This window comes from Blennius ocellaris (genome assembly GCF_963422515.1).
Source record: "Blennius ocellaris genome assembly, chromosome: 6".
Taxonomy (NCBI): domain Eukaryota; kingdom Metazoa; phylum Chordata; class Actinopteri; order Blenniiformes; family Blenniidae; genus Blennius; species Blennius ocellaris.
This window is the reverse complement of record NC_137655.1, coordinates 12562024-12584554: the sequence shown is the minus strand read 5'-3', so window position 1 is coordinate 12584554 and position 22531 is coordinate 12562024. Positions and strand designations below refer to the sequence as shown.

General features: G+C 40.2%; 1 protein-coding gene across 1 annotated transcript in view; it reads right to left on the bottom strand.

The window, feature by feature from the left end:
• Nucleotides 1–203: 203 nt before the first annotated feature.
• Nucleotides 204–22531, bottom strand: part of abca12 (ATP-binding cassette, sub-family A (ABC1), member 12) — a 67979-nt gene continuing 45651 nt past the window's right edge. Inside the window, exons 53-74 of the mRNA XM_080498170.1 lie at nt 20893–21126; nt 20537–20675; nt 19993–20239; nt 18184–18273; nt 16961–17048; nt 16669–16796; nt 15491–15578; nt 15039–15147; nt 13162–13216; nt 11533–11710; nt 11315–11430; nt 9038–9200; nt 8543–8796; nt 7995–8199; nt 7499–7608; nt 6983–7133; nt 4490–4624; nt 3936–4039; nt 2855–2947; nt 2570–2675; nt 1466–1603; nt 204–992 (exon numbers count right to left, since the gene is read on the bottom strand). Coding sequence (XP_080354296.1) covers nt 888–992; nt 1466–1603; nt 2570–2675; nt 2855–2947; nt 3936–4039; nt 4490–4624; nt 6983–7133; nt 7499–7608; nt 7995–8199; nt 8543–8796; nt 9038–9200; nt 11315–11430; nt 11533–11710; nt 13162–13216; nt 15039–15147; nt 15491–15578; nt 16669–16796; nt 16961–17048; nt 18184–18273; nt 19993–20239; nt 20537–20675; nt 20893–21126 — 3036 coding nt within the window. The 3' untranslated portion in view covers nt 204–887. The remainder of the gene's footprint in view (nt 993–1465; nt 1604–2569; nt 2676–2854; nt 2948–3935; nt 4040–4489; nt 4625–6982; nt 7134–7498; nt 7609–7994; nt 8200–8542; nt 8797–9037; nt 9201–11314; nt 11431–11532; nt 11711–13161; nt 13217–15038; nt 15148–15490; nt 15579–16668; nt 16797–16960; nt 17049–18183; nt 18274–19992; nt 20240–20536; nt 20676–20892; nt 21127–22531) is intronic.

Genomic DNA, 22531 nt, shown 5'->3' with positions numbered 1-22531 from the left:
CCTAAGTATTCAGCTATGGTTTTCTTGAGGCTGTATACATTTGAGAAAACAATAAAAACCATAACATGACAGTAAACTGCAAAACCCCTGAAAATCTGCTAAAATGCTTGTTATAGTTCTACCACAACAGTAAAATCCAACATCCTAATTGTGCCATATTGCAGAAACCACAGCAAATGTAAAATAGATAAATGAACAGCAGCTGCACTTGAAAAATAGCTTTATTACAATTACAAAAATAGGCTTGATACATTCCAGACCATGTTGAGCTGGTCCAACAGCAGGAAAGGCCATTAAATATTCAGTTTATTAATTCCAAAAGTTAGATATGCCCTTAGAGAAAGTGCTAATGAGTAGAGGAAAAGTGCATATTGAGTTCCGAGTGTGAATATTTTCTTTTGTCAGATTTCATTTCGTGGGTATAATTACATGAACCTCAGCTTAAAGAAATTAACGTCTTATGTTATATATTTATTAGAAGAGTGTTTTCAGAAGATGGCAATCATGGTTCACTGATATAAAGATTAAAGAAAAGTAATTATAGGCTTTGAATTCAGTATTGTGCACTATTCTCGTGGTGAAGAGAACTCCACCACAGAGAGAAATGACTAAATATCACAAGAGAGTTCACTCTTCAAAAGCCATTTCATCACGAGAAGTACAGGTAAACATACAAGTGGAGTCATGTTACAGAAAAATGAAAAAAAAAAAACTAAAATACACCAGAAATTTGTTCATGATTGATTTTTTTTTTTAAACAAATATCATTAGTCATGACGGTTTCACTAATAGTGTGTATTTGTGATGCCGAAGATTCAAAGATTTATTCTAATCATCTATACACAGACAATTTCTTTTTCACAGTGTGGAAGTTGCTGCAGTCGTTCTTATGTCTGGACTGTCTTCATCATGTCCAGGTCATTCTGTCCGTTTTCATTGTCAAACGGTACGGTTTTCATACCGATCTTTCCCATTGCAAAGTTGATGAAAACCTGTGAAATAGCGGAACTAATTTAAGATCCACACCAACAATACAAGTAACATCTTTTTTCTGTCATTTTCACATAAACGTGCATTTTTAAGACATTACCTGGCCAGAAGTTAAACCCACCCCCTCGTTTTCTTTTTGCCCATGGTATCTTCCAATCCCAGAGCCCCAGAGGGCCAAAGTGGTTGAAGAATATCAGCACTGGCTGCATATAAAGCTCATGGATTCTCTCTCTAACTCATATTCCATTTATTTCCCCCCAGGCATACCCTCTGTCAGTTTCCCTCTGCCTCTTTTAAACTTTCTCTACTCTGTCTTTCACTCCCACTCAGCCTCTGTCCCTGCTTCCCCTCTCACCCTCTCTCTGTCCCTTTTTTTTTCTCCCCATGCCTCGCTATGATATGCCCACCCCTACAAAACCTCTCACGAGTTCCCACTCTCTCTCAGTTTATGTCCGTCTGTCGTTTTTCCACTCACCTCATCCAGTGTGGTCTGGCACACAGAGAAGTGTTTGATCTGCAGAGCATTTTTGTTGGACTCCAGCTGGTTGAAGATGTCAGCCACTCCTCCAGGAGCAAAGGGGACATGGTACTCCACCATGGCAGAGTGCTGGTCCTGTGTGTTGGGACAGAAAGTACACGTTTTGGGGGTTAAACTTTTGGAAAACAAACAAAAACAACAAAGTTGCTCCCCACACATAGTTCAAACTTTCCACACTAAATATCACCAAAAAAAAAAAAAAACATTGAAATATTTTTCAACCCTGAGCATTGTTGAATTCCCTTTTGTGCCAATAACAGGTGCTATAGTAGGTACCTTCAAGTCTCAGTGGAGAAACTGAGCAATTTTAAAGAAGAAGTCTCTAAATATGTAGTGTTTTTGTGGTGTATGTGTTTTTTTCTGTTTATGCATAAAGCTAAGCTAATCAATGTCATGACATTACTCTGGAGCCAAAAACTGCAAAACGTTTTTTTTTTTTTTTTTTAAATCTCATTGACAAATGCACAGAAAATGATCTGTCATCTCTGTAGGCATCCTCAGAAATGGCTTTCACGGGCTCTGTGGTTATTCTGGCTTTTAAATGTGTCTGAGCATTTAGCAGCTGCAGAACTAGATCTTACCCCCAGGAGCCGATGAGAACTAAAAAAAAAACGCAAGAGGTAAGTGAAGTTGACAGAAACATGACTCCAAATTAGTGCTCATGTGATTTTATATCTGTTGGATGTTTAAATAAGCAACTGCTGGCTTCACTTTGGTTTAAACATTTAGCAGGGCAATGATGAGACAATTTAGTGTCTTGTAATTTTCTTCAATCACCCCAAGGGACAAAAACCCCATTGATTTAAAGTGCATTCCAATGATCTGAGGTGTCGAATGTACAGCTAGGACGGGACATCATCCTAGGTTTTCTTACACAAGCTCTGCAGCTCCGCTGGTAAAGGAGATACTAAAGCCAACCAAGTTCATGCGTATACACTGGTGTTCTCTGTACTTTATACCTTCAGTGCAGCACATGAATTTAGTCTATTCTCTCTTCTCAACCATGTACTTTCATTACTTTTGGTAGCTGGCAAAGCTCACCTTGAGATAAGTGGTGGGAAATCTGCACTGCATGAAGCCAGTGATTGCCTCTGCATCACAGGATGCCTCAGCCAAGTACATCTTCACAGTGAACCCACTGCCGAACCTGGACAAAGGAGATTTCACGAACAAAACAGTGTTATTACATTTCGGGGTGGGGGGGGGCTCCATTCTCACAAGTAAAATTGAGCATTCAGCTGCACAAAGGACCACAAGGGAAACGATTAGGGTAGCAGCAGGGACTGAGGTAATAGATGGATTGGAAAATGAACAGAGGTCACTCACCTGTTCTTAATGTGCTGCAAGGAGCCCAGGCATTGGAACTGACCTTTCACCATGATGGCAAGACGGGTGCACAGAGCCTCACACTCCTCCATGCTGAGATACACACAAGAGGAGAGACAGAAATACAGGTTTATATCCAGGGTGTGTTGAGCTCAGAGTGATGAGTAGATCTGCTTCTTATAGAATAAAAAAACATATCTGGTGTTATCAGAGACAAGTATTCCCAGTATACTATGAATATGTTTACCCTTCATAACACTTTGACACCTAACGAGTCCTACTTTACAAATGGTGTAAAAACAGACTTCAAATGCCAAAAGATCTTGTTAATGTGACACTGCTTGGACATTATTAATGTCCATTTGGTAATTTCCAAAATATTTAAACTAGCTATTGCAAAACCTGAATTGAAACATTTTACAGTTAGTGTACATCTAATTCCCAATTTGTCATTGATCAACTTCTAAATTTTTTTTCCCCCACAATAAATTAGTTGTACAACTGAACAAATACATATATACAGTGACAAATGAACACATTTAACACTATGATCCTTAGAGCCATGATCATTATAAAACCTTCAACTGGCGACAAAATGAGCCTAAAACATTTGGAGAAAACTTTGAAAGATGTCACTCAACATTTACGGATCCTTGTAAAATACAACCCATATAAGTTTTTACTTTTATTCTACATACAATGATAAAGCTTCAGCAAATAAGAGAGACATTAATGGACATGTTATAAGTTCAATGATGCTGCAGAATATCACAGAACATATCACTGATTTGAAATAAGTGCCAGTGGTTGCAAAATAGGTGATATTTGTTTAGTCAACACCATGTCCTCGTTCTGTGCTTTTCCAACACCTTAAATAACCTTCCTCTTCCACTTTAACACATGATGCCATCACATTTTTTTCAGAAATTGAAATATCGAACTGCTGTATTCATGTGTGTAAATGCCAACATCCTTGAGGTAAAACTGAAATGGCTGTAGGAATATTTTAACTGTAACTACACTCTTTTTAATATGAGAAATTGGAAGATCTGCCTCTGCCTCGAATGAAAACTCCTCTGACCTGTGAGAGGTGAGAACCACGGCACATTTTCCTTTCACTTCTTCTCTGATGATTTTCCAGAGGTGGCGTTTGGTGTGAGGGTCCATGCCAGAGCTTGGCTCATCCTGTGAGAAAAGGAAAACATAAAGATGATGAGATGTTGAAATCAAGAGAGAGAGAGAGGGCAAGATAATGGATACAATTGGTAAAAACAATATGTTTGAAAAAAGAGGGTATAGAATGTGGTAGGGGATTTGGAGGTCATAGGATGGATTGGTGAGAGCAAATACAGTACAAAAGTGGAATGAAGAAGGGAGGTGCAGAGTGGAAGGAGAAATGACAACAATCCGCAAACAAAGACAGGAGACATGGCGACTTTCGGTTGAAACTCAATTGAAAGCTATGGCAAAGCCCACTCTGGTGTGAGCCTGAGGAAGCAGACTAATTAACTGTATGAGATCTGTCAAGTCTAAGGGATCAGGGAACAATGTACAGTGAGTTTAACATTTGTTGTCCGGTGGCCAGTTATTTAATTAAATGAGGCGCTGCGGCAGCGCGAACAGGTGCTTCCTCACCAGCAGCAGGATTTGAGGATGGCCGACGAGAGCCAGCGCAGTGGAGAGCTTCCGGCGGGTGCCACAGCTGTACCCGTCGGTAAGGATGTCTCTGTGGTGGTCCAGGTCCAGCCTCTTCATTAGGTAGTTCACCATCTAAAAAAAAAAAAAAAATGCAAAAGGAATGTCAAATTGAATGAACAACACAGGAGAACTGAGTGTACTCTGTAATGTCACTACGGCAACTTTACAAGGCAGCAAGACGTCGTAGCGAGAAGCATACAGCTTTAAACATCTTGTTGCGTGCTGTACATGCTCGAAGAAAAAGTCGACACAAGTGAATTCAAATACACTTAATGTCTTCATAATATCAAGGCTGTCATGCAAGCTCAAAGAATAAAATATAGATAATCAAGAATAAGAACAGTTTGTCTTGTGTCAAAACATTTTCTTTACTTTCCTCTCGGTATATGTATGGAGAAATGTAAAGAAACATCCTGATCCATGAGTGCTGTAAACTGCTAATCAATGCAGGAGATGCGTAATGGTTTTGCAGTAATCTAATGAGAGTCAATACGCCTACTGATTGCTCTCCACAGCTGTATGACCATTAAGAAATTTAAAGGAGAATTAGATGCAATCATGGACCAGTATGCTCTTTTCTATTTTCATGCACATGGAAATACAGTCACAAATCAGCTTTAGGCTTTAACCAATCAGAGTAATCACTGAACCTTAACAGGAAGTTAATCTTTCTATTCCGTTATACCATTAGCAAGAAACCTTCTCTTGGGGACCAGTGTGCCATTACAAGTACTTCAGCATCTCTTTACAACAATGCAATGTGGCTGTATTGGGGCATAGGCCAAAAGATGGCCCTGCTTTTTACTGGCAACCTGATATTAATTTTCTTTGTGTAATTGCCTGCTCCATTTCTGTCCCGAGCCAGTAAATAACTGAGGTGTCTATCAGTTTCACTCCAATACATTTTTAATTTTGTTTGCACAACAATGATGACTTTCTCCTTTCAAGTCCACCGCTGCTAGTGGCTGAAGCAGAATAATGTATCTTGTGCATGTCAGTTTATGCAATGTGAAAAAGAAATTAGAAAAAAAAAACATCAGAAAAAGTGGACACAGGGGTCAAATCTCTTTAATGACCTTGATCCGATATTAGTCTCAAAAGCTTATCTGCTGCTCACAACAAAAAAACAAATACCCCTTCATTTTTGAAACAGCTTTGGAGGATTTTTTCATTGATAAGTTGATGTCTTGTTGTTTCCCCAACAGATGGGGATACAATTCAGAATCCAAATCAATGAGTTGGGTATTTGCAAGACATCCCCTGTTTTCTCTCAGTAAGAGGATGCTACTGTTGATTTTCTATAAAGTCTTGAGTCATTGTATCAAGTTCTTTGATCAAGGCTATCAGAGCACTGACTCAACATGCAAAATTCCCCACAAATGCACAGTATTCAGAGTGTTAATTCAAAGTGTGAATGATTGGGCATAAAGAGCACCTAGCACATTCCAGATGGTATCAGATCAAAATAAGTTGGGGTTTTTTTTATGTTCACTCGTAAAAGCCACTTTCTATCACCTTTGATGTAACAGCTCATTAAGCCGACAAAACCATGTCAATGTGAAATGACCCCATTAAGGCTTGTCTCATTATCCACAGCTCGGGGACTGTCAGTGGGAGACAACACAAGAGGAAGTCTATATATAACCTCATCTTTGTGAATTAGTGCTGCGCTGACGCAGTGGCCATTATAGCCATTGTTGTCACTACCCTGACCAGAGAAAGAGGAGTCATAACAACAGCAGTGATGGGGATTAGTGCCAGAAACATCCATTTATGTGCTTTACTGTCTATACAGGCATGTGTGACTGTATATCTATCAGCCCACTGTGTGAGCCCAGAACTGTCAACATTTGTTTTTCGGCTTTCAAGTCCTAATTTGAAAAAATAAAAAAAACAAAAAACAATTTTTTTCCCCCTAAGAATTGAAATAAAGACTACCGTATATAGAAATAGAGAATCAGAAATCAAATCATGTGTTGATCAGTTGCTGTGCAGATTTCTCTTGTGTCTGCAGCAGTCAAAGACAGGCACACTCAGTAATCACCACAGAAGCAAGATTGATTAGTTCTCAGAAAGATAAATGGGAAGAATAAGGCTAAAGCGACATGCCAGATAAGATCCTCTCATCATTAAAGCATCATTTAAATACAAGGCTGTGCTCAGGCAAAGAACCCCAGTTTAATTCTGAACTTTGGACCACACAGGCTGCCAACAGAAGAATTTCCATTTTGCTTCAAATGGTATGGCTTTCAGTGCACGTCAGTCAACACTTCACACCCTCTGATTCTGCATGCATCGTGCGGCAGCTCCTCGTCCTGCAGTGGGAGTGCACCTTTGAATTCATATCAGATCCTGTGTCATTCTGCGGAAGATGTTGTCACTTTCCCAGAGGTTTGAAAAGCAGCACAAGAGACTGCAGAGATTCCTTACCCCTCGTATTTGTTTCTTTGAGATGCCACGAATGCGAGCATAAAAGTACAAATGCTCCTCCCCGGTGAGCAGGTTGTCCAGTGCATCCACTTGGGGACAGTAGCCGATGTTAATTCCCTTGCTTCGGCACTCCATGATGTCCACTAGACGCCTGGGGTTAAAAAAAGGCAAAGAAAGACAGATTCTCGTAAATTGTATCCAACACACGGTGCAGGTCAGATCGACATGTCGGCATGTCGGATGTTTCAGGGGGCTTGTTATCTTGACACTGTCGTGCTGAGAATACCCACCATGTAGACGAGGAACAAATCAGCACCAGAAGGCAGGTAACATGAATATAAGGCAGCTTTACAATGCAACAGAACAGTTTCTGAATAAGCCATTAGTTACTGTTGGCTGTGTTTTAAAAACATTCAAGTGAGGTACAACTGAAATGTAAATTAAGATAAAATACATTTAATAAAACATTGTGTCGTGTTTGAAAGTAAAAAGGGCAATAATTCATTTAAAACGTACCCTTCCCAGTCCCTGATCTGTGCAGTCCCATCAGTCGGCATTACATCACCCGTCAGCATTTTGAAAGTGGTGGTTTTTCCTGCTCCGTTCTCTCCCAGCAGGCCAAAGCACTAAAACATAAGCAGTTTTATTTCAATGGGAAATCATAATTTTCCTTTTTTCAAAAATGGAATTAAAGTCTATATTCTATATAAAAAGCTACAGACTATAAAAACACTTACTAGAGTCACACATATTAACAGTATTGTGGTCATTATTTTGTCCCAGAGACCAATCTAATTGCATTACCTAGTTGGAAAAAGTGGTATCAAAGATGCAAGGGTGGATTACCAACTGCCTCATGTTTTTGTTTTGTTTTTGGGTTTTTTTGGCATGTGAGAATAAGTCAGGTAAGATTGATACCAGGGTTTCATATTTGAACATCATTCACTGGTCATGCCCTGGAGGATGAATGTATTTCCTTCATTGTATCAATAATCTGAATAAATTGTTTTACCTCTCCTGCGGGGATGCCAACAGACAACTTTTTGACAGCAGGGATCTTCCTCTTGAGGTGCTGATAGACCTTGGTGAGCTGGTTGACTTGCAGGATGTCTGAGGAGGCGGCTCCGCTGGACACACGCTGGTGCTCATTTGCCACGTCTTCATCCTCATCCTCGCACAGTACCCGGGGCACAGTCTTTCTGCCACAAATGAGATGCCTACAAGAGGGTAAAATATTGCGAGCAACTGGCATTTATTTTGATCTCATATTTATCAACAAATGTGATACTCCGCTTGGCTCATTTGAGATGTGTAATTTCACTTGTTAATATTTTCTCTAATTACTTAGTGTTGTTAACTGCCTATTAAAAATACATTTGCATCTTATTTGCATTTAATTTATCTCAACTGGCTGAAAGAAGGTTTTCTTTTTTGGGGGGGTTTTCTGCAACACAAAGTGTGGACATCTAAGGTGATAAATCCAACAAAAACAATGACAGAATAAAACTTCTGAATAACTCGGGAGTTCATCAACATCAAAATACTGCCTCTTTGCCTTACCTGACTTTCCGCATGAGGGACTTGTTGAGCAGTAGACGCAGGCTGAAGAAGAACACGCCTTGGATGAAAGAGGAGAGAAACATCCAGCACAGGCCATCACTGGAGAATGGGTCAATATAGGCATCAACTCCATAGCCCATAAGAAGCTGGACGTTTATGTTTATCCTGGCCAGCTCCAGCAGCCCATTCCCAAAGTTGAACTGGGGGAAGATCATGAAGGCATGGCAAAGCCTCTTGAAGATGGCCTGGATCGCCTACAGAAAAACAGACAATATGCAGGAGATGATTGCAGTTGGATGAAAAGAACTGATGCCATGTAAAAGTTAGTTCAGCCTCCTGAGATATTCCCCCAGAGTGTTCACTTTCTACCTCAGCCAACGTAACAGTTCAATTTTACCAATATATTGAAAATCTAAACGGTAGATTTAAGTACTTTACTGTGAGTGCACTTGAGAGGGGAAAAACAACACATAGACTCTGGCAGTACATTCTGACCTCAGGGTGGTATTGTGAAATTTTACTGATGAAGTCGAGGACAGAGGTGGAGATGATGGTGTTGACGGTGATGAAGAGATTGATGCACACATAGGCGATAAAGGCCATTTCAGCATCCTTGAAGAATCCCGCTAACAGGTACATCCATGGGAAGGTAGAAAACCTGAGGAGGTGAAAAAGGCAAGACGCTTTAAAACACAGAACAAGATTTAAGTTAACTCATGCATTTTGAAAGATCCCACATCTGCTCTGTTTGATTTTAAATATTAAAGAAGCAAAGAACAAAGTATTCCTCAGAAACACTTTCTAAAGTAAAACAACCTCAAATTTGTTTTACCAAGTGGTAAGGACTTTTACAGACTAAAGTGAGAAACTGTTAGCCTGATGGAAATGGGCACCAAAGAAGGCAGAAGACAGAGAGTAGAAATACCACACCACAGGCAGGGTAAACATTCAGTCATGATGCCAAAACAGAGGAAGATAAATTACTGCTCTCTTTATTCCCCAGGTGGCAGAACATCTTTTTCCTCTTTTTACTCTCTCTTTCCTCTAACATAATCTGCTTGTTCATTTGATTGGGGTGTCTGGGTCAGCGAGACAAAGCGGAGAAGAAAGAATGAAACAGGGAGGGGAAAGGAGGGGGGGGGGAAACAGGGCGAGAAATAAAGGAGACACACACAAACAGATAGAGCCAGACAGAGACAAAGCATCTGCGTGGCATGCCCAAAAAAGGTGCTTGGTAGGCAGACTTTGGGTGCCAAGCTATGACAGGGAACAGAAGCACAGAGGGTGCGGACCAGACCAGGTGGCTGCAGCCTGACAGATGAAGCACTGCGATTACTCATTGCTTGGGAGGAAGACATCTGTCTGATAAATGAGAAACAGAGATGCTGACTTGACTTTCTGAGAATCACAGCTGAGGACAAGGCCCATGACCAAACACAGGGTCCTAAAATCCAGCTCCACTTGTGGACTGATGTAAATAATCACTGTAATCCAGATGAGGGAAACATTACACAGCACAACATTGATCCCTTCCTGAAATCTAAATCTCATTCTCAGATTGATTTCAAAACCTATAAGATCACTAGCTTCTATCTTACACTAAATCACATTGTTATTTTCCATAAGTTCTGTTGCTTCCTGATCCCTCTCCCTCCTTCCCTTGCTGTCTCGACCATCTTTGGCTTGAATGGGCAAAACATGTTGGCAGTGATTTTTCTATCATCTTTTCAGTCCGACCGCCATCTGTCTTTGCAAGATTTTCAGACTTTTTTTTTTAGCTGTGTTTGCATTTGAACAACAGCAGTCTCCGTATGCTCTGTGCTGTAAATCCTACATCATGGCACGCAAAGTAATACGCAGTGGAAGCTCAAAATCACAGTGCATATGCAAGGACAGACGTTCGGAAATGCAGAAAAAAACTTTGACTGATAGGATGACTTTGAAAAATCCTCTGCAGCAAACACACTGTAACTGAAGCTACGGTTTCCTGTTTGACACAAAATAAAACTTAGTTGAAGGGTTTGGGTTCAAACTGAGGATAACAGTCATACCGTGAGTGATCTGAGCACTGTAGATGCTTTCTAGATCTTTTATACGCATGATACTGATGCTGTCACCAGTGAAATCTCCAATGAATGTAAGCACAGGAAAGCTGCAACATCAACTTCCCCCATACTCACAAATGTGAAAGTGTGGCTTCATTTGGATTACATTTTAAATGCGTTATATCCATTTTTCAGCAAAGAAGGCATTTGCTTAGCTGTGATCTGAATCTTGGGGTAAGTTAAATATTAAAATGGTGGTTTTTGACAAATGGATATGTTTTCACAACAGGAATGCAAGATTAAAACTATGGTCAACTAAATTAAGATAATTTATGATTAAAAATAGCTTTTCTCTTTGTGTTTGACCTCTATAGTGATGAAATGTAATGTGATTGAACGGTTTGACAAATTAAACATATTCTATACTGTCTATACAGCAAACCCTCATCTGCCTCAAAGAATGGCTGCGAACCACTTCTATCATTTGTGGTTGGCTAAAACATTAAAGTAAAAACAAACAGTAAAGGAAACACCCACTCTGACTAACACACAAAATCAGCAGCCTTAAAGATAAAAAAAACATATGTTGCATTCAAGGTATGTCCTGAGTTTGACATATACTTGTCTAATTTAGAATTTTTAAAGCAGACAAAGCCTGGGCTACAAGCTTAAAGAACAATAAAATACAGTCAGACAGTGATTTGACAAGATTCCCTGAATCACTCACCCAAACAGCACCAGCAGAAGTGTGACAGCAGCCAAATTGTGTCGATATGTAAACGCTGGAATCTGGAAGGCGACGATCACTGCGATGGTCAGAGTCACGGGGATCATATAGATGACCTGTTGATGAAAAAGAAAGATGGAACAAAAATCAGAAATGTCTTTTTTAAGTCTTGATATCATGTGATTGCATCATGTATATAATCAATGATGAGAGGTTACCATGTCATAGAAGAAATTGACAGTCCAGTAGAAGGGCTCACTGATGCCAGCGATGTGTTGGAGCCTCTTAGACCCACTGTGGTGCTCATTAACTTCATAGATGGCGAAACCGGCTGTCGTAATTGAGTAGCCTGTCAACACACACATAGCCACAAGGATCTGCAGCATTCCCTGGACACTGTGGGACAAAGATAGGATCATTCAGATTGTGCAGTTAATTTTAACTTCCATTTTTAATTACAACATTACCATGTGTGAACTCTGTTAGCTAATAGCCACTATATTGTGATGCGCTTTACTCTTTCTTGTAGTTTTTTTGTTTTTTTTTCTGAGGTAAGACTCCATTGCAATAGGGACAACAAAGTACACAAACCAATCAATATACTCTGGTGTGCTGGATCTCTTTGAATGAGGCAACCAGGTGTAAGTCTTCTCTGAAAACAAAGGCTTATTTTAAAGTCTGACCACAAATTATCGTATCATTCCCTGCTGGGAATTGACTCCTTTTAACTATTGAAGTGGCTAACAGTAAATGGAATACCATTAATAACAAACAGATGTTAAAAAGAGACGCTTGCGTCCTGCCTTTGACAAAGATAACAATAAAAGGAACAGATGGCTCCATGCAGAGAACAGCTCCACACTGCTGTTGCCATATACTCAGTAAGCCAGTGGTGCTGCTGTGAGCCTGCAGAGCCTATTGTCCAGATCAGACACCAAAAGTCCAGTTGAATCTTTGATCCCTTGGTTGCTTTCAGACCAGTGTGCTCATTCAAACTTTTTTCTGTACTTGGCGAGTACCTGTTCATCTCCTGTGCTTTTGTGCTAACTCCTCACCGTACTGAACCAAAACCGCCACTCAAGCTGGAGTATGGTGGGGGGCCGTGGTCAGGAGAGGATAGTGGAGAATGACGAGTGGTTGCCGTTTTAGGGCACCCAACTACAGAAGATAGCCAGGAGCAGCCGCAACACCACAGGCATGTTATCATTGTGGCAAAGATAGCAAGACTGAATATCTAACATGGGCAATGCCACGAGTGTATGTGTGTAACAGGAGGGCTGGAAAGCCTAAGCACAACTTTAGCAGGTCCTTACTATAAACAGTGTTATGTATAAATGAGAAGTACATGGAATAAGTTATTAACAGTAACACTGAATGACAGATCTTTTGATGATTTGATCCTCCTGAACACACACACACACGTACATTTGTTTATGTGTATGCTTACAACATCCTGCAGTTGGAGTCTCTACAGCAGAACGTGGAGTGTTTTAAATATACTTATTTTGGGAAGTAGATGTAGAATCAATCCACCTCAGTGCCAAAGTCAGGATGAACACTCATTACACGGACTATGATCAATAGAGTAAGCTCATTGAAATCCATTTAGAAAATCAAATATGGGTAAATACCGCTGTCATGTACCCGCTTGCCCTGCATCAACCCTGACTCTGATGCATAGAATTGAAAAGTGAGATGTTTGCATTTCAGGTGAGACAAACAACAGCGAATAGCATTGAAAAACAGTGGGGACTAATTGTGGAACATTTTCACAATTATTTGCAAACATTTGTGTTTTTATATGCAGACAGTCATTTTAGCAGAACAGCTTTAAGCATGGTACTTACACTGCATCTTCATCATCAGCCCGGCCAAAATAGGGGTGGCTGGAAACTGAAATGGCTGTAATAGAAAGAAACAGAGTATTATGTTAGCTATAGAAAAACAACAGCCAGCATGTGAGCAATTTTTCAGCGCGGGACCTAAATGAGCAATGATATTCTCTTAGCCTGGGACATGGTCAATTGAAAAATATAGTGCAAGATGATTTCATTTGCCGGTGCACACAGAGGAAATTGAATTTTCTTTATCATTTTTTTCAGGGTCCTCTAGATGCTCACAGACATGAAATGCACAAGCCTCTGCTAACATTTCCTGAGATAGGCTCCAAGTTTGGTTAAACCAATGCAGCGCCACAACAGGCTGAAGGATTAGTGCTTGGCACGAGGGGAACTTTGCAGCAGTTGCTGAGTCCCACTAACTTGTATATCTGTAACAAGAGACACAACATCAATACAGCATGAAGTCAGATGTCCCCAGATTCACCCTGAAAAACACACATCTGCAAATAAGGAGTGCATACATTATTCCTGATTTATCCAATGAGATAATGAATCCAGAAGTGTGCATTTTGTTTGTCCAGCAGCCCCAAAACTAAGGAGTTATTAACACAAATTGTGGAAGGCACCTGTGAATTTCTGTTTCTGCCATTATATATATATATATATATATATATATATATATATATATATATATATATATATATATATATATATATATATATATATATATATATATATATATATATATATATATATATATATATATATATAATGTGCATGCATTGCTTAAATATTTGGCTAAATGTATTGGTTGATGGACCTTTAGATGAACTTTCATAATTACCAAACTAGATCATGATCTGGAACACAGTAGTTCTAACTGATTTAAGCCAGAAATGATCTTTCTTTCATTTCTAAGTGTTAAATAGGGTTTCTTTCAGTTCACGTCCTATAAAGCTAGATTATTTAACAGCTGAGTAACTGCATTTTCTCAGGGGGATTTGTCAGAAGGAGTTTTAATATAAAGTTGTTGCAGGTGGGAGTGATCACAATCTATAGTGTGAACAACAGAGACTGGTGGGTAGAAGTGTGATGCACATCTGCAGCAGTGGGCGGTTATGGTCAGAAATCCCTTTGAGGATGGCGTGAAGAAAACAGATTGATGCTGACATCCAAAAAGGACCCAACCCTGAAATAATACTGTAGCACGCAATGCAGAGGGGTTAGGTTCTCGTTCTGACCGGATCAACCAGTCACCTTGAAAGTAATCCCCCTGGATGTCGGCACCGACAACCCCCAGTCAGCCACAAGTTTGCACGTAAACGGTTACGCCATACCCTTGAGCACTTTTATCGTCTATGGAGGGATAAATATGCGCGAGTCTGCATATCAGTGCACGTACTGCAGGGTTTTATGAGCAATCCTTAATGTGTATCTGTGAGTGTGTGTATGTTTGTGCACTCCTGCCCGCAGGCAGATGGTCAGGATGATACCCGGAGCTGAAACAGTCCTGAAAATGTGGGCAAGCCTCGTTTCTCTTTTGCATAGCTCCCCTGTGAGTGGCACTCATCAGTATTCAGGATGCATCATGACATGCGTGTAAGGACACACAGCACCCCCTGGCTTTTCTCCAATGAAATGAACCATGAGAAAACACATACTGTTTACAGCTTCCTTTGACTTTTGTATAGAAAATGCAATAGGTGCTCAGCTTAGCGAGGAACACCTTTTTAATACTGATGAACTTCACACACAGTTGTATGTTAATCTTTACCCTACCTTTCTTGATGACAAATATGTATCTCTATTTCTAGATCACCTTGCTGAGACTGTCATAGACTTGATAAACAATTGGTCATGGGAAATCCAGACTCAAGTTTCACCATATTTGCGTGGATCCTTGTCCGCTGGAAGATTGGAGCGCAGAATTAGGTTGTTGAGGCTGTTTAAGTATGCTGGCATTGTGTGGTGGCCTTCGGGGTTGAACCAAATCTGCACAGATGGACCCAAACAAACATCCATGACAATTCACATTGCTCACATTGCTCAGGATCAGAAAATAAACACGGCCTCTCAACTAAACACTTTCACAATCCAAATGAAGCAGATGTCATCTGAAAACATTTACACACAAAGACAGTGGCACAACTGCTGCAGTAAAGCATGTTTATAGTGACACTGATGGTGTAACAATCCAGCTCCATCTGCAAATCATTGATCTTGTAGCCAAACAAGTCTTGTAAGGATGTCATGTTTTTCACTTTTAACAACTCATCAGCGTAGCAATTAAAGTGATAATGAGGCAGGCAGCAGAGAAGCAAAAGAAAGAGGATACCTTAGACAGTGTGCGGTTTTTAGGCACAGTTTCAACATCCATTTGCAAGTCAGGTGGAAGTGGTGAGCCAAAAGCAAAACCTCCATATCTGTTAGGAAAAGGAAAAAAGATATATAGATTAAAGAAGGAGTTCAAATTGCTGCTGAGGAAGTCCACATCGTACTTAATTTTTATAATCACGGTATGTAAATGAAGCATTACCATCAAAGCCCTAAATTAAAGTATAGCAACAATCATTTACAAAAGACCAGACACAAATTTACAATCAGTAAAGCTAATCTGGTGGTTAATCTAAAGGAGCCAATGTCGGGGGATTTTTGTGGTACTTGTCAATGGAAATTTCCTTCATCACGACATACAGTTTAATATACAGTCATCATTCTCTAGTGTCATCATCTTATGACTGACATGATCCCCTGCCAGTTTTGTTTCGCTTCAGCTGCCATTGCTCTCATGCTCATGCTCATGCTTTTGTTTGCTCCTCCCGACAATCAAACCTTTTGCGATGCAGCCGTTTGAAGCCTTTCAATAGCTTCGGCCAGTGCACATATCTGACTTGTCATTGCATGCACCTGACATTTGACTGGTTCATTCAGATTTTGTGCTGTGACTTTGTAGGAAGGACTAAAGAGATGGTCTGGGAAGGGTTTCTTTTTTTGGCTTTTAAAATGTAGTTTGGCCCTGATCTTTACTCTTTTTTTTTTTTTTTTAAAGGGACATATTTTTTAATGAAGTTACCTTTTCAATTAATCAAATCTCTGAACATCCATTTTTGGCAAAACACCAGACCTCTGTTGAAACTGATGCATTGGAGGTTATAACCATTTTGAAGCTCTCTAAGTGACTGGCATATTTAATTTGAAAGAGTGAGAGAGAACAAGTCTGTGACTGAATACATGGAAAATTAGTACATTTCATTTAGGTCACTTGCTTCAAACAAAAAAAAAAAAGAAAGAAAAACCCCACTATACATTATTTGCAAACTATTTAAAAGTGGGTTAACTCAGCAAACTGATGCAAGATTATGAAATACTTCTTGGATCTTCTTGGGACATTATTTCACGCAGTTTGTGCAACTTCAGTGCACTTTTAATGTACCACACAGAATACAGTGAATTATTAATGAGGCGACAATGAAGTGGCTCCATTAACCAAATGTGAGTACTTTCCGCATTCACCTGTTCCTGATGAAGTCATTGGCTGTGGCCACAAGATACATTTCCACATTGATGCCGCTCACGTTATAGATGACCTGAGATGACGGGATGCTACTGTGGGGGGGCTGGAAGTTGTCCGCATCACAAATCTGCAGTGTACAGAAGACATTAATGCATTACACTTGTACTTTTTATATCGATCACCAATGCAGGCACAGAAGGACGCGTTCCTGTGCCAGGACACACACACAAGTGAAAACACAAAATCTCACTCACTGACAAACACGCACTGTTCTCAGTGACCCAGACTCACCTGTTCCTGCTGGACGCATTTACAGACACTAAATGCTTTGGATCGGTTCCCTGTGGAAATCCAGTTGTTTGTATTTCGACTGCAGATCCTTAAAAGGGGAAAGAAACCAATTTACAAAGTCAAAAGGTGGTTCTGTAAAATGATGGGACATAATAATATGACAGTCCTATTCTGAAAGACACCCTGGAACATATAATGAATCTGAGTGGATGTGGTGGATGCATTATGTTGCTGTTTGGTTTGCTTATAGTGCAAGAACCAGAAATTTAAAAAGCCCCGACTCATGCAGTAGCTGAGTTGGTGGGATTTGTAGTGGGCTCAAGTTTCATTTTTTTTTTCTTCGTGATAACAGTTTCAAAAGCTGTTTAATATGTCCCGTAAAATCATATTGTGTGAAATATGTGTTTGTGTGGGCTGCAGTTCAGCTTTGTCACATTTTGCTTACTGCCAAAATGCTTCCAAAGACAGTGTGTGGATCAAAAAGAGATGGCAGCTATGCACATGTCTTTGGACACTCATAAGCACACCTGTTGCATTCATTAGAAATGAGTCATGAACATTGGCGTTGGTCATGAGACCAATCAGTGTATATGAAGTATGCTAATACAGCATCATTTTTGTGTTGAAATTACAGGACAGTATGTGGAGGTCTCTCTCTCTCTCTCTCTCTCTCTCTCTCTCTCTCTCTCTCTCTCTCTCTCTCTCTCTCTCTCTCTCTCTCTCTCTCTCTCTCTCTCTCTCTCTCTCTCTCTCTCTCTCTCTCTCTCTCTCTCTCTCTCTCTCTCATTTAGCTTAGCCGGGAATTTTTAAAATGCCTCTGAGGTCTGGTTCATGAGTGCCAACATTGATTTGAGTGTCTGCAAGGGGAAAATCTGCCCTATAAACACAGGGTGTTTATAGAATACAGATGATGCTCCCACATCACAGCGTCCTGCTGCAGGCTTTCAGTCACATACGTTGAGCTGTTGCAGCAGGAAAATGAAGAGGAGGGATGGGAGGGAGGCCAGAGAGAGTGACAGAAATTGAAGGCCAGCCATCGTATAAAATGAAACAAGGCAAAAGTGGAGGCAAGGAAAGAATGACAATGAGCCAAATATGAATGTGCTGTACTTTAAGAAAAGGGTGGGATCCAGAGAGAACACGAGTGCTTAATGTATCAGTGGCAGTTTGGTCATTTTTGGGAAAATAAAACCCCAGCTGGCATTTAAAGAGTAGTTACGTACGGGTTATTAGACTTGTCAAGGCAGGTGTTATCGAGCCCAGGGAATGACATCATTTTGTCCACCAGACGGTTGGAGCTGGGGTTTTGGTTGCTGTGAAGTCAGGAAACAGTCAGACTCGAATCAGAGGAAACACAAACATTTTTGAACATGACAAGACATGGACAGCATTTTGTTTCATGCGGCATTAACAAAAGGCAAGGCTTGAAAAAAACATACAGACTAATGCAATAGCCATGAAATGTCCCTCTCTTTCTTTCTTTTTTTCATTCTTTCTTTCTTCATTTCTCCTGCTAAACACATGCACATACTGCATGCAAAATAATTAGATAAATATGCATGCATAACGGATATACATGCATGAAGACAACAGAGTATTGGGGACAAATCGAGCCATGGTTAATCATATTAAATCATGCTGTTGACTTGATTAAGTTGAGTAATACCATAATTCCAGCATGATCAGGTTTTTACATGTACTGCACGTATATAGGCTCATTAAGACGACTGTGTAAGTACAGTCATCTGTATAAAGTAAATATTGGTCAATTGAATGTCTCTGATAGAAAATTCCCTCTATGAGAAACTAGTACAATCAAGTGAATGTACATAAAAAAGCAGCACACAACTTGCTGCTTTGAATTGATTTATTTGGTGTATTATCTCGCTTTGACGAACAACAAAATACACGCAATTACTACAGTATTTCATAAATTCAGACAGAAAAAGAAAGAAGCATCGTCAGCCTTAAATTACAACTTTCCTCTGAAACCTCCACTCTAACAAGAAGATTGATTTACTAAAAAAATCCAATGTATAATGTTTACCTCCTTTGTATTTCAAGGTAAAGAGGAGAGGGAGGAGCATCTATTTGGTCTTTGATATGGATTAGCACTTCAGCATTTTCCCCCTTGCTCCACATTCTCTTGATCAACAACAGCACATCTTGAGGATGAAGACATCTCGCAATTTCCTGACACTGTTAATCTCTCCCTCTTTGATCTAGCATGGAAGCCATCTTCATCACAACCATCTCTGACTCTCACTCTCTCTTTCTCTCGTCCATCTGCCCTTCAACAAACTACAGCTTTGAATTATTTTCCCAGTGTGACATGTCCTTACAACACCACTGCAGATTAGCTTCAGTCTGTGGGTCTGTGGCTTTACAGATTCATCTCATCTATATATAACAAAACAAGGCAGCTCTGCACAACACAACGGGTCATGCTTTATTAGTGACTGCGTGGCAATCATATTATTGTGCATATTGTCAGATGAAAGGTGCTATGAGGCTGCGCAGTGGTGAAGTGGGTAGCAGTTTCTCCAGGTTTCCAGTTTCTATGTTTTAGTTTGAGTTTGGGTGAATCACTGTGGCCAGGTCATCAGTCTATCAAGGGCATAGTCACCTCGATTGAAGGTGTGCTTTGGTTGAAAGTGATTGAAGTTGATCTTTTACAAAATTGTAAATTCTGTTGTGGCTCTAACAAATTATGGCATTCCATAACAACAATTACAAAAAATAGGACAAGCAAGATGTGACACAAACTTATGACCAATAAAGTCAGAATGGTTCATCAGAGGTCAACATGTCCTTCACCTTTGATCTTTGGCTATCAAACCGAGTTCATCTTTCAGTGGGAAAAAAAAATGCTAAGGGAATATATATTTTTAAACCTTATAGAAATAACACACCAACAATTACTGGACTGATGAACAAGCCCGAAACAAATGTTCCATGAGCACCAACCTCATTCACTTTCTTGTTTTCCAATCTCAGAGCATCTCTTGTATTTCTACTGTGTGCAGACTGACCTGAAGAAGGAGTAACTCGTTCCAACTTTGTACAGCCCAGGACTGAGCTCCAGCTCAGGGTAATGCTGCAGGTCACTCTTGATGGAGCCCAGGCCCATAGCAAACACCACAAAGACCACAGGAAGCAGGAGCTGGGTGAACAGACCCTTCCAGTCTCTGCGGCTGTGGTGGAACCTCTTGATCAGTATTGCTGTCATCTGCTGCCAGGCCAAGGCAATGCCGCTCAGTGTGGATGAACTAGTCAGGTCTAAAACAGAAAGAGAAGGAAGTGGAATCATTTCTAAGCTTACTTACAGTATTTATAGTTTTCGGTGAAGCTTTGCAAGTTGATTCTAAAAACAACAACAAACCAAAAGAACTATTCATAAAATATTTTTAGAGGCTGTATGAAAAGGTAACATTTCAAAAAGTGAAGTCCAGTAAAAAGATAAAACAGTTTTTTTTTTACCCCATAAAAAAGGTGCGTGCAGGTGATGGAAGAAAAGCATATGAAAAAGAAATGCAGGAGAGAGTCAGCGAGGGGGAGCAGGACTAGAAAACTTACCGATCTTGTCACCAAAGTTGGGCAAGCTCTCACTGCGGTCTGAAGGGAAGCTGTCGATGGATGCTGAGTCAGACACAGTCTCTGAGATAGACAGGGGACCGTCACCACCATTTGTGTTGTGAGTCAACTGGAGGAATACCTGCAGAGACAACAACAACACATGACTATCCAAGAAGAGCAAAGACCGTATCAGTATATGCCTTTAAGATGCACAATATGCTGACAATCAGTGTCATCAACTCTGGGATTACTGACAGATTTGCACATTGTACATCAGCTGTAGAACATGTTTTTTTCTACTATTATAAATGTAGCCTAAAATCTATGTTTTTGTGTGTGGGTGTGTTTGCACTCACTTCCTCTAGCGTGGTGTCAGAGATGCCATAGCCTCCGAGCTGGAGGGCATCCAGGTTGGAGTCCAGAGCGGTCAGTAGAGAACGATATGTGGAGGCGTTCGATGAGGTGAAAGGGGGCAGCGAGTAGACCAAGTCACCTCCATGGGTTTCTTTCAGCCGTGCTTCAGGTACATGGGCTTGGATAAAGGATTTGAGTTCAGCATCGTCAATCCGGGGTGACTCAGAGTTTGGCATCTGTGAGAAGAAAAACAATAAGTGAAGTGAAACTGCTCTTTTTTCCCCTCCCACTGCTGGCTTAATCTAGAATTAATACTCGCAGCGTATTAATGGTTCACTGGGGTTAGCCAGCTTTATGAGATACTGTTCATGCTTTTCTCTAGCACACCGAAAAGTCACACAAGTCATCTGACTGGCGGGCGAAAAAACCCGAGAACTTATGAAATTTGAAACACATTTATTTGGACATTGCCTCAGAGTATTTGCCTTTAGCTTGTTCAAAAAGCTGAACAACATAGGAACAACTTTAGATGGAGTTAGAAACAGAAGGAAACCTTAGCCTTGACCAAAATATAGTCTGGAAAGCACATAACACACTACACTGACATATCCAAGATGATATGAGATAGAGAAACTACACAGCAGACAGTGCCCACAGCTAAACATTGCAGTTTGCTGAATAAGTCAGCAGAACATCATTTATGTGGACAGTCAGTCCATCTGCCACTTTTTCAATATAACAGATACAAATCACACTATTGCAGTTAATTGGTTGTTGCAGGGATCAAACAGACGATTTGTGTTCGCATGAACAGTTCAGGTTCCCGATAAATCACACAATCGGAAATGTTCCAATTTATGCAGAACATGTTGTGTTCAAGATAGGTCCATGTGGTAAAAAGAAAAAGGAAAAAGCCTCATATGAAGATAAAGGTTGTTGATTACATTCACTGTATTTGTGTAGAAATCCTAGGATTGAGTGGTGTAAATAGTTGGAAAAACCGCCATAAAACCTTATCTTATTTGATTGTGGGTCATCTGGGTATTTATTCAGTGAAAAGAAGATGTCAAAAAAAAAAGTTTCATCTATCTTTTATAACAATGAATACAGTTTAGGGTGCTAAAGGCAATCTCAGACAAATCAGGACGAATGCAGGTACATCCTGCGCAGGTCGACTCCATCACAGGGCCAAAACAGAAGGCTGACATTCACACATTTTTACAATGTGCCTCAAAGGAAATTCTCAAGACACAAACATCCTCCACATCCTAAGAACTGAGCTACGGGCTATAAGAGATCAGATTTTCAACTTAGCTGCCCCTTGATTGTGAAACTTCTTCTACAGTTGAGAGAAAGTCTCTGAAAAACCACCTTGTCAAGCTGACGTTTAACATTGTGTTCTGATTATATTATCTCTTTCATTGCATGTTTTTAACATGTTATACTCTGTATACACACCAATAGGCAATTTAGAGGTGTGATTTTGCCTCATATACATAGGTTCAGGCACAGAAAACAGAAAGACAAGAGTGCTACCCTCTACAGAACCATGTGAGTGCAGATACTCATGCTGGTCTAAAAGCAGAAACTTGGCCCTCTCAGCATGGATACATGGGATAGCCAGCTGGCAGATGTACATTT